The sequence below is a fragment of the Chiloscyllium plagiosum genome, chromosome 15 (genome assembly GCF_004010195.1).
Source record: "Chiloscyllium plagiosum isolate BGI_BamShark_2017 chromosome 15, ASM401019v2, whole genome shotgun sequence".
Classification (NCBI taxonomy): Eukaryota; Metazoa; Chordata; class Chondrichthyes; order Orectolobiformes; family Hemiscylliidae; genus Chiloscyllium; species Chiloscyllium plagiosum.
Window position 1 is genome coordinate 9,791,716 of NC_057724.1, and position 12,966 is coordinate 9,804,681.

General features: G+C 44.2%; 1 protein-coding gene across 2 annotated transcripts in view; it reads right to left on the minus strand.

Moving 5' to 3' along the window:
- The window catches only part of si:ch211-26b3.4 (connector enhancer of kinase suppressor of ras 2), a 576,848-nt gene that overhangs the window by 23,615 nt on the left and 540,267 nt on the right, over positions 1–12,966 (minus strand). For both annotated transcript variants that reach the window (XM_043704404.1, XM_043704405.1), the window contains exon 19: positions 9,567–9,637. In XM_043704404.1, the coding sequence (XP_043560339.1) occupies positions 9,567–9,637 (71 nt within the window). The remainder of the gene's footprint in view (positions 1–9,566; positions 9,638–12,966) is intronic.

A 12,966-nucleotide genomic window follows, 5' to 3' on the forward strand; every position in this document is an offset into this window, starting at 1 on the left:
ACTCATCCATGCTATCAAGGATTCCTGAACAAAAATAGTCCCATTTGCCCAGATTTGGCCCATATCCCTCTAATTCTTTCCTATCCATGTATGGTCCAAATGTCTTTTAAATGTTGCAAATATACCCACCTCTACCACTTCTCTGGCAGCTCGACTCATACACACACCACCCTGTGTGTGGGAAGGTTGCCCCTAAGATCCCTTTTTAATTCTTTCCCCTCTCATCTTAAACCTAGTTTTGGACTCCCCTACCCTGGGTATACGAGCTTGGCTATTTACCTAAGTTCCTCATGATTTTATAAAACTCTATGAGGTCACTCCTCAGCCTCCGGCACTCCAGGGAAAAAAGTCCCGGCCTACCCAACCTCTCCTTGTAACGCAAACTTTCCATTCTCAGTAACACCCTTGGAAATCTTTTTTGTACTCTTTCCAGCTCAATAACATGCTTCCTAGAGCAGAGCGATGAGAATTGAAGGCAACACACTAAATGTGGCCCCAGCAATGTCTTACATAACTGTAACATGACATCCCAATTCATGTATTCAGTGCTCTGACTGATGAAAGCAAACATGCCAAATACCTTCTTTACCACCCTGGCTACCGGCAATGCAATTTCCGAGGAACTATGTACCTGAACTACTGGTCTGTTTGTTCTACAACACTCTCCAGGGCCTTACCATTAACTGTGTAAGTCCTGCCCTGGTTTGTCTTACCAAAATGCAACACCTTACATTTATCTGCATTAAACTCCATTTGCCGTTCCTCAGCCCACTGGCTCAGTTGATCAAGATCCCATTGTGCTCTTAGATAATGTTCTTCACTGTCCACTACACCACCAATTTTGGTATCATCTGCAAACTTACTAACCAGGCCTTCTATATTCTCATTCGAATCATACCTATAAATGATGAACAACAGTGAAACCAGCATCGATCCACTTTATGCCAGCCATTTAAAGATATGGAGCATCAAGAGTGACCATGTGGATATATTGGGAAGAGTTCCTAGTACTTGGGAAACCTGACTCCAACCTGCAGATACCCTGGGTTTTTTAAAGATTAGATTATCTTCAGTGTGCAAATAGGTCCTTCGGCCCAACAAGTCCACACCAACCCTCCGAAGAGAAACCACCCAGACCCATTTCCCTCTGACTAAAGCACCTAACACTATGGGCAGTTTAGAATGGCCAATTCACCTGACCTGCACATCTTTGGACTGTGGGAGGAAACCAGAGCATGCAGAGGAAACCAAGCAGACACGGGGAGAACGTGCAAACGCCACACAGTCACCCAAGACTGGAATCGAACCTGGGTCCCTGGCGCTGTAAGGCAGCAGTGCTAACCACTGAGCCACTGTGGTTTTAGAGAGACAGGAAAGGCACAGGAAATCAACCCTCTCCCAGGAGATAGGTTGCATTTTAGATGCTTTAACAAGACTGGTACCTTTTGATATAACCTGCTTTACAGCAGCTGGTTATGTTTCTCAGGCTTGAGGAGAAATGGCAGCTGAAGAGAGGTGTTTTGAAGAGAAAGTAAGTGCCTTTGTGATACTACGGGGGGGCTTAGGAGGAACAGACGTGTTGCACAGGCCTCAAAGCCTCCTTCCTAGATCCCTGCCCCACACAAAGATTTCCGTCTATTACTGGGGATGGACATGTACACTGGGTTTGGAGATCAGGCCTAGCTGGGGCAGCAGCCTGCTCCCCACCAGACTGAAAGCTATGCATATCAATCAGGCTGACCTCTGGATGGAGACCTTGTCAAGGCCAGATGATGCATTTTGTGTGGTTTCCAAAACTCCACAGCTCGTGACAAAATATGAAAGCTTCCTCCTTTTGTTTTCTGAAACTTTGCAACTGCAATCTGCCCAACCCATCCTGCACAACCCATCCTGCACAACCCATCCTGCACAACCCATCCTACCCAATCCATCCTGCACAACCCATCCTGCACAACCCATCCTACCCAACCCATCCTGCACAACCCATCCTACCCAACCCATCCTACCCAACCCATCCTACCCAACCCATCCTGCACAACTCATCCCTGTTAATATCAAAGCTGCAATCTCCCAGAATGTGATTAGTCACTGCGTCACTCTTGATTAATGAGTACAAAAGAAAATTATTCCGCTCTTACTTAGCCTGGAGAGATTACCCAAGATCCTTACTGGTAACCAACTAAGGCTACATAATCAACGAAGAATCAAATCCTTCAAACACAAGGGAAAGAATGTCCATAGTTTGTCTCATTATTACAGTCGGAAGCTGTAGGTACTGAGTATGAATTTGAGATTTGAACGCTGTGCGCACTTGCTCCAATATAAACGTTTGCTAAAAATCCGGTCCCTGCTCAGGATAACACAATTCTGGGTGTGAGGGTAAAGAGTGAGGATGGTGCAGAGATGCTTCAATGTGATTCATTCCAATGGATAGAGTGGTCTATATGGCAGATACAGTATAATGTGGATAAATCTACGGACTACCCACTTTGGTAGCAAAAATAGTAAGGCAGATTATTATCTCAAAGGCAATAAATTGGGAAAGAATGAGGTGCAATAAGACCTGGGTGTCCTCATCCATCAGTGACTGAAAATAAGCATTGGAGGTGCAGTAGGTGGTGAAAATGCAAATGGCAAATGCCTTTCTCACAGTTCTTCACACCTCACCATTCCTAAAGAGTTCCAAGTTATTATTCTTCAATCCAGAGTAGATAAACTCATACTTCCTAACACTGACCTTCATTTGCTATAGATTTGCCCAACGATTCATTCAGCCTTCATTCACTTGTGACATCCTCCACTCATTTGTGTAACTTATTGAACCAAAACTTCGAAGGAGTTACAACCCACCTGTTTGATGTTTAAGTTGTTCAATGTTGGCTGGTCAACATTTATTGCCCATCCCTAGCTACACACACAACAGTTAAGACTCAACTGCATTGCTGTGCATCTAGTGTCACGTGTGGAGCAGACCAGAGAAGGATGGGAAATTTCCTTATATAAAGGACATTAGTGAGCCAGATGGGATTTTACAACAATGGACAGTGGTTATATGGTCACCATCAGACTAGTCTTTCATTCTGCATGTCTATTGAGTTCAGACTTCATAACCTGCCCATAGTGGGAGCCCGTGTCCCCAGAACATTACTATGGGGATCTTAATTATTCATCATTACCACAATGCCACTCTGCCCCAATATGTTACATTCTGGTAGAGTTCTGCATTTTTGGCCAGGATTTCCATAGTTTAAGTCACATGCAGACCATAGTTTAAGTCACATGCACCCTCATGGTATGTGTGGCAATCCAAGCCATTGTCTCTTTTCAAGACTCTACTTGCCCTATTCTGCCATGGGTAGGATTTACTGGTCCCAAAGCCTCTTTGAGAAGCCAAGGAAAAAGGTGATCACTGGTGAAGGCTTAGAGTGGCAGGGTGGGTGAGGTGAGGTAGGATGGAAGGTGGGTAAAGAGGATTGGGTATAAGGAGACAGGTGGATGGAGTAGCAAGTAGTTGCAAATGTAAGGTAGATCATGTGTGAGGGGTTAGGATGGCAGATGGGTGAGGAGGATAGGGTAGTAGGTAGGTGAGGGGGTTGGAGTGGCTGATGGATGAGGGGGCAGGTGAAAGTTGGTGAGCCGGATAGGGTGGTAGATGGGTGGATGAGTGTAGTGTAGATCTCTGGCGCTGTGAGGCAGCAGTGCTAACCACTGTGCCACCGTGCCGCCCACCCAAAAGTTGGATGCTTTTGACAGGTATGGGGGGTATTCTGATGGGAGGGGACGGAAGAGTAGCTGGGTGATGAGGGGGAGCTCAGGAGACAGAGTGTTGGGGTGTTGGTCAGTCAGAGGGTGTCAGCTGTACAGTTACCTTGGAGTTTGACATGACTTTTGACATTTTGAGGGTAACTGCACGTGCACATCAGTGGTTTGGAATTTTCTGAAGCCTATGACTACGTCAATGGTGGGGACATTCTCGGAGGGTTCCAGATGCAGGATTATTGCCCATCAGAAGTTTAAGCTTCCCAGACAATTCCTGTATAAGTTGGTGCACTTGGATTCCTGAGAGGTCCCGATGAATATCAATTGGGGCAGCTCAGCCTTCAACTATCCAGGAACTACAGCAGATTGACGCCTCTCTGAAACAACTGAGGGAGGAATTAGGGTGGATGTGTGAAGTGCTCACGCAGTAAGTGCATCTATGAACAGGCTCCAATATTTGTGACTAAATTGAAATCAATAGGTCAATGGTCATCTATCTGGAGTCACATTATGTAAGGCACAGCAGGGCAGCCATAGCACTGATTTATCTAATCTGCAGCTTTATACTTGGGAGACCCACTACAGTAATCCCATGGGTGTGACTAGTGCAAGCAGACAAGCAGCCAGAACAGTGCACGGAGGTTATGCAGTGCGAGTCAATAATCCCCTGTGCCCCTGCAGATGAAGAAAGGAAACGTTCACTGATGCTGCAGACGATGCCCCCTTTTCTCCCTGACTATTTCTGTCCTTCCCCCAACATTAACAATGCCCGAATCAAAACACAGCCATGGTACCAATAACATTTTAATCTCTGACATGGAAAAAGCTGAAAATATAGAATGCAAGACTCAGGTGGAGTGTTATTGCGATCTGTCAGGTTCTGTGATGGAAGGACCGTGATTGAGATTACCAAGGGACGTGGTGAGGAGGTAGAGGGCCCAGATTTTGCTCAGGCAGCTTGTTTTTGCATTGAACATGGTTGGAGGATGTGACCCAGGAGCTTCCTCAGCTCTGATCGGGAATACATGTAACAGTACACAGGTGGCCTGTACACAGATTAGAAGAAGACACTGTTGGATTGGAAATCTGGGAACACCTGTATTTCAAGGCCCAGGCATCTACCCATGATAGATACACAGAACCAAAGAAAATAGGAGCAGGAGTAGACCTTTCGAGCCTGCTCCACCATTCAATATCATCATCATGGCTGATCACTATCTGCAGTACCTCGTCCTCGCTTTCTCCCCCAGCCTCTTTGATCTCTTTAGCCCTAAGAACCGTACTTAACTCCTTCTTGAATACGTTCGAAAGCCTTAACTGCTTTCTGTGCCAGTGAGTCCCACAGGCTCACCACTGTCTGTATGAAGAAATTTTTCCTCAGTTCAGGCTTAATGGCCTACTCTTATCCATGGATTGTGATCCATGGTTCTGGATTCTCTGATTATCAGGTACATCCTCCCTCCATTTATACTGTCTAGTCCTGTTATAATTTCTATGTGACTCCTCTCACATTCTTCTAAACTGCAGTGAATGTAGTCCTAACCGATCCAATCTCTCTTCAAATGTCAGTCCTGCCATCCCAGAAATCAGTCTGGTAATTCTTTACTGCACACCCTCCATAGCCAAAACATCCTTCTCCAGATAAGGAGACCAAAACAGTATACAATACTCTAGATTTTTTCATTCATTCACAGGATGAGGGTGTCCTGACTAGACAGCATTTATTGCCCAGAGGGCAGCTATGAGTCAACTACATCACTGTGGGTCTGGAGTCACATAGAGGCCAGACCAGGTAAGGATGGCAGCTTCCTTCCCTAAAGGACATTAGTGAACCAGATGGTATTTCCCAACAACCGATTCATGATCATCATTAGTTTCTTAATTCCAGATATTTATTGAGTTCAAACTTCACTATCTACCATAGTGGTTTTTGAACCCAGGTCCTCAGAATGTAATCTGGATCACTGTCCAGCAATAATTCCACTAGGCCATTGCCTCCCCATGTGATCTCACCAAGGCAGCAACTGATCCTGCTCCTGCACTTGAATCCATTATGATATAGCAATCTTCACAGCATCTTGTGATCTGTTGGTTTGAGTAGACACAAAGAGATGCACCACACACACAAATAGCTCAACTATTTGAATAATATTAAGTGACTGTCATCTAAGCCTGTCAGAGATCATGGGTGAGGCATTAATGCTGTGGCTTTGATCGATGGGTTTTTCGGCCTAGATTCCCTTCTGTAGCCAATTTAATCCTCAGCATAAAGATTTTTTTCTCTCCAGTGTTGAATTTAAACAAGCCTATTTGTCAAACCTTGGTCCTTATTATTTTATCTCTTGCTGTGACTTGAAATGATGGCCTAAGGCAAGAAGCCTTTGTCACAACCGTTTCCTGCTCTGATGACTAACTTTTCAAAAGTGAAAAGAAATGAAAGCTTAGATATACTTTCTGTGTTGGTATTTCGTCAAATATCCCAATGTCGCTTTGTTACCTTCCTTGGAAAACCCTAAAGACCAATTTCTCACCTCACATACCAATGAAAATTAATTATTGATATTTTATGGATTAAATTTTCCTTATTGTTGCAAAGTTAAATCGGAAGTGTGGAAGAAAATGGAGGTGACATTTTCAGTTCTGGGACTGCTCTTCCTGCTCATAATAGCGTTATTGGCTCTGTGTAGGCGGACAATATCATTTTGGAGCTAGTTTCCTCGCACTGTTAAATGGAGGTCAGTTGTGAAAGATCAGGAACAATGACTGAAATGCTAAGTGACCATTCTGCCCATACAACCATAACATAGGTTCTGTTAGCCTTTCAATTCAGTTCAGAAATCACCTCTGGACATGGTGCACACACCGAGTTGTGATTGTCCGCTTCAGGCTGGAGCAGGTTATATAATTCATCACGCATCAGCACATTGTTGAGCCTGTAGTCTAATACATTTTTTTGTTGTTTAAAGTTCTGTAACTTTTATGAACATTAAACTGAAAGAAAACATTCTCTGAGGGAACTAGGGGTGAACTGTTAACATTTTCACTGTTGAGTCTTTGAAAGACTTCCCAGCGTTTGTCTAAGGGATCATTCATAATGAGCTTTTCATCATTTTCAGTGACCAGAAATTGCTACATTTCTCAGTTTCCGAGTGTACTTGAAAGTTGTTGTTCACTGCGATCATTGACATGTTGCAGGGAGACTCCCAGGAACACAATGTAAGTGATGCTAGCCTCATCCTGCACTGGGAGTGCAGAGACTTTCCAGCTCCATTATCCAGACCTGGGAAAAATGTGCCTTGGACACGCTGAATTTTCATTCTGAGATAGCAGAGTTTCTTAATAGGTGACAGCATTGGATCGAGAATGCAGGCTGCTGGCTGTGGATGGGGGTTGGTGTGAGGTCCACCTGCCTGCACTGCCACTGCGCTGCAAAATCCCTCCAGCCTCCATCCCTAACAACCCCTCCCTCTGCCCATCTAAGCCAATTTGTTACTTGATACCCTTCATACCACACTACACTCCTCTATTCATCATTATTGCCCCTTATAGCTCCTATGCCTCTCCAACCATCTCTCACAGCCCTTGAAAACTCTCATATCAATCCATTCTCCTTCACCTACTCACCCCCTCCTCATGGTACATCATACCCCAATGTCAACTGTTCCCTGTGTCCATTGCCCTGGTGGTTTATTGCCCCAATTCCAACTGTTCATCTATATCTGTTACCTAGGTGGTTTATAGCCCCTATGCCTATTTGGTGTCAACTCATGTCAAAGCATGCAACATTCAACACCCTCTGCCCTTCTCCCTCCATTCCAACTCACCTTGGACTGACTCAGGAGCCATACTGATGTTGTGCGTCTCCCAATGACATCACAATTTAACTAAACACTCTCATTGATTGAAGAAAAAAACACTATATATTGTAATTCCTTTAATGATTCACCTACAGAAGCAAACATTTGCAGTCAAAGTTGTTCAGCAGCAGTCTCCAGGAAGCACACATAGGTGATGTCTTGGGAGTCCACAAATGCACAGTTTTTCAGTTAGAAAAACGGATAAGGAAGAATGGGGAGCAAAGAGATTGCAAATGCAAACTTGGCTCTGTCATCAAAAAGGACAATGACATGTTGGCTCAGTGGTTAGCACCGCTGCCCCACAGTACCAGCGACCTAGGTTCAATTCCACCCTCAGGTAACTGTCTGTGTGGACATTCTCCCTGTGTCTGCGTGGGTTTCCCCCCACAGTCTGAGAATGGGCAGGTTAGGTGGATTGACCATGGGGAATGTGGGGCTACATGGATAGAGTAGGGGGCAGATCTGTGTGGGATGCTGTTCGGAGGGTCAGTACCTGATGAGCCAAATGGCCTGCTTCCACACTCACTGTAGGGACTCTATGATTGAAAATAACACCCCAAATAAATTGGGGAGGGGGGGGGAGGAACTCAGGAAATCTTTGGATTCAAGGCTGGTAAAACCCTAGACCCCAATAATCTATATCCCTGAGTACTTAAGAAAATGGTCCTTGAAACAGAAGATGCATTGGTGGTCATCTTCCAAGATTCCCAGAGCAGTTCCTGTGGATCGCAGGGTAGCTAATGAAACCCCACTATTTAAAAAAGAAGTCCCACTCAGCAGACAAACCAACTTTCTGTCTGAGGGGCTATTGAGCAGAAAATATCTTGAATAAAATAGAAACACTGTTGTGCTGTAGGTTTTTGTGGATCTTCATACATTAGGACATTTTTTTAACCCCAAATCCTCTCCCCAGCACAGTGCACTCTCCTCCCTGCCCTGAGTAAATATGGGAGCCACAATCCTTTCTAGGCAACTGGGTTTGGAGAACAAATACTGCTTATCCAAATCCAAAAGACAATCTGAGAAAAATCATCCAGTCTAACAAAACAAAAGGGCAGTACGGGAATTCCTCCGTTATTCGTGAATGTCTGCCCTGTGTTTAATGATTCTGAAATTCACTTCAAACATTCAAAATCAAATTCTGACTAGTTTCATTGATTCTAAACTGGGGGCTTTCTGCTTTGAAATGTTGAGAGAGGTATTCTAGGTGCACTTATTAAGTGTTCACTTGTCCTACTTCCTTAACTCAAGAGTTTGCTTTAGAGCTCAGCGAGCAAAACATCAGCAAGGACAAGATCTGAATAAATGAGGTTGGTTAGTTGACAAAGATCACCCAGAGAATCGTAGAATCCCTACACTGTGGGAGTAGGCCATTTGGCCCATCAAGTCCACACCTACCCTCTGATGAACATCCCATCCAGACCCAACCCAACCTGTAACCCTGCATTTCCCATGGCGAGTCCACCTAGCCTGCACATCCCTGGACAGTACGGGCAATTTAGCATGGCTAATCCACCTACCTTGCACATCTTTAGACTGTGGGAGGAAACCCACACAGAGAATGTGTAATTCCATACAGACACGGCCTGAGGATAGAATCGAACCTGGCTTCCTGGTCCTGTGAGGCAGCAGTGCTAACCACTGAGTCACTATGCCACCCATGAGGAAAAGAATGGAACAGCAGTAAAGCTAAAAGGGAAGAAATCTTACCTTATTCCTCTTCATGAACCTTGACCAGAATCCTCCGTAGTGAATTTGATAAATAATTCTACTTTATTCTGCCTGCATTCCCATGTGAGAACCAGTGAGCCTAACCTAATGTTTCATGGCTTTTTCACGTTCTGTGTGATTCCTTCATGCCTGGTTTCTATTAGAAAGTGTTACTGTCGAGCATTAGTTCCCATTTGTGAAAAATAGCAGAGAGTCCCAGCTGGGACCACAGGCACTCACCTTCATCTGGTCTGGTAACCTTATCATCAGGAGCATACCCGATAGCAGCTAATCCCAATCGGTTCATCCACCTATAGAAGCATCAGTGATGCCAAAGGGAATAAAAAAGCACACACAGGATTAATTACAAATGATTTCATTCGCAATTACCAGCCATTCTTCACTTGCAAGGACTAAAACAGTCAAAATACATTTGATATTTTCAACACAATATTCAAGATCCTTTCTAGTGGGAGGAAAATCCCACAATGTCTGAGAAATTGTGCTGCATTGCTTTGTTCTTCAATCAGGAGAACACATAAGGCACACTTTAAAACATTTAATAGGATTTTCTCTTTAGCAAAATATTGCCGCTTTCTCTGTCCAAATTAACCACCACAAGGGTGATCCACCAGCAGAATATGGCTGGGCCATATGAAGCAATATTGAACCTTGCTTGTCTGCCATGTTGCCTACTACACCAGGATCGTTCTGGACAGCAAAGTCATCTCCAGAGTTTGAAAACCACTCACTCATTCCCTGCGAATATGTACAAAATGTGTACACATTTCTTTGCTGGCAAGACTGATACCAGCTGTTTCCTCCTTTCACCTTACCCACCAAGCTAATCCTTCCTCTAGATTCCTATTACCCAAGCACTGATCCCTTTTAATCCTCTAGATTCCCTCCTGCCGTCTCCATGAGACCCATCCCCTAATCTCCGGAGTCTTTTCCATGAAAGTGTGACCACACATCTTCCCTTCCTAGCCACCATGCGAGTGAAAGTTTAAATGATCACTTCCCCTCTTTCAAACCTGGCACCAACAACCCTTCCTTGAGAAATCTACTCTTGCTCCCTCTGTCCTTTCGACTACTGCCTCATTGTTCTTCTCCAAAGTCTTTGAAATGTGTTATTGCCTCACAAACCTGCACCCAGTCTTTTTGGAACTCCTGGTTCATCTCTCCACAGCACTAGAAAGGTCTGAAACATCATCACTATGTCTGTTGCCATGACAGTGTGTAACCCTCATTCTGTCTTTCAGAGCCTTTGATGTGGTCAGCTCCGAACATCTGCCACCAATGTTCATGTTTGTCAAACTTGTTGAGACCACCCTGGTTTGTTTCCATTTTATGCTATGCCATTGTACAGGTCATTCTGTTAAAAGACCATGAGACATGGGAGTGGAAGCAAGGCCAATTAGTCCATCGAGTCCACTCCGCCATTTAATCATGGTTTCAATTCCACTTACCCCCACTCTCCCCATAGCTCTTAATTCCTTGTGAGATCAAGAATTTATCTATCTCAGCTTTGAAGACACCCAATGTCCCAGTCTCCATTGTGCTCCGTGGCAATGAATTCCACAGGCCCACCACTCTCTGGCTGAAGAAATATCTCCTCATCTCTGTTCTAAATTGACCCCCTCTAATGTTAAGGCTGTGCCCATGGTCCTAGTTTGCCCACCTAATGGAAAAAACTTCCCAGCGTCCACCCTTTCTAAGCCATGCATTATCTTGTAAGTTTCTATTAGATCTCCCCTCAACTTTCTAAACTCTAATGAATACAATCCCAGGATCCTCAGCCGATCATCATTTGTTAGGCCTACCATTCCAGGGATCATCTGTGTGAATTCTGCTGGACATGCTCCAGTGCCAGTGTGTCCTTCCTGAGGTGTGTGGCCCAGATTTGGATATAGTATTCCAAATGGGCCTAACTAGAGCTTTATAAAGTCTCCGAAGCACATCGCTGCTTTTATATTTCAGCCCTCTTGAGATAAATGACAACATTACATTTGCTTTCTTAATCACGGACGCAACCTGCAAATTAACCTTTAGAGAATCCTTGACTAGCACTTCTAGATCCCTTTGTACTTTGGCTTTAGGAATTTTCTCACTGTTTAAAAAATAGACCATGCCTGTATTCTTTTTTCCAGAGTGCAAGACCTCGCATTTGCTCATGTTGAATTTCATCAGCCATTTCTTGGACCACTCTCCTAAACTGTCTAAATCTTTCTGCAGCCTCCCCTCAGTACTGCCTGCCTGTCCATCTAACTTCGTATCATCGGCGAACTTCACCACATTGCCCCCAGTCCCTTCGTCCAGATCATTAATATATAAAGTGAACAGCTGTGGCCACAACGCTGAACCCTGCGGGAGACCACTTGTCACCAGCTGCCATTCCAAAAAAGAATCTTTTATCCCAACTCTCTGCCTTTTGTCAGACAGCCAAACTCTAATCCATGTCAGTAGCTCACCTTGAACACCATGGGCCCTCATCTTACTCAGCAGCCTCCCATGAGGCACCTTATCAAAGGCCTTTGGGAAGTCTAGATAGATACCATCCAATGGGTTTCCCTAGTCTAACCTACTTGTTATCTCTTCAAAGAATTCTAACAGGTTTGTCAGGCATGACCTCCCCTTACTAAACCCATGCTGACTTGTTCTAATCCAACCCTGCACTTCCAAGAATTTAGAAATCTCATCCTTAACGTTAGATTCTAGAATTTTACCCACAACAGAGGTTAGGCTAATCAGCCTATAATTTTCCATCTTTTCTCTTGATCTTTTCTTGAACAAGGGTGTTACAATAGCAATTTTCTAATTGTCTGACTCCAGTGATTTTTGAAAGATCACAGTCAGTGCCTCCACTATTTCCTTAGCCTCCTCCCTCAGAACTCTAGGATGTAGCCCATCCAGGCCAGGAGATTTATCAATTTTTGGACCTTTTAGTTTTTCTGGTTCTTTCTCTTTTGTAATTGCTCCCATACTCAACTCTGCCCACTGGCTCTCCTTAATTGTTGGGATATAATGTGGTTTCATCAACGTGAATTCACTCGAATGCGATTGATGAACTGGGGACACTGTTTTTACAGCACAAACTTTTAAAACGTGTGTTAGCTGTAACGGGATTACATTGACAACACTTTAAGCGCTCTTTCCAAGTGTGATTTTTCTATAATGTGGGCCTTTGCGCTATAGAAGATCTGACTGTAGCCAAAACATCTCCAATAATGGTTTCACTTCCTGTGCCATCAATCCAACCTCAATGTCCAAACAGCCTAACATTGTCCTCCTCCTCTTTCCTATTTACACACTACCCCTTTGGCAAAATCCCTACCTCTCCAACTCCTCTCATGACAACTCTGCTACTTTTGTTCTTTCACACTGCTTGGCTGACATCTAGCCCTGGGTGATCTACAGTTTCCTCCAGCTAAGGAAGACTGCAGCTTTTATCGTTGGCTGCCAGCTCAAACCCTGCTCTGAGTACTTCTCCATGGCCACCATCTCAGATGGATTGGATTATTCACAATCTTGTAATTTTATTTCAACTTTCCAAATTGAAATCTTCTCTGTCATAAAACTACCTACTTTATTGCATCACATGTCTACCCCCTCAAATTCAGATCCAGGTCACCTCCAGAAT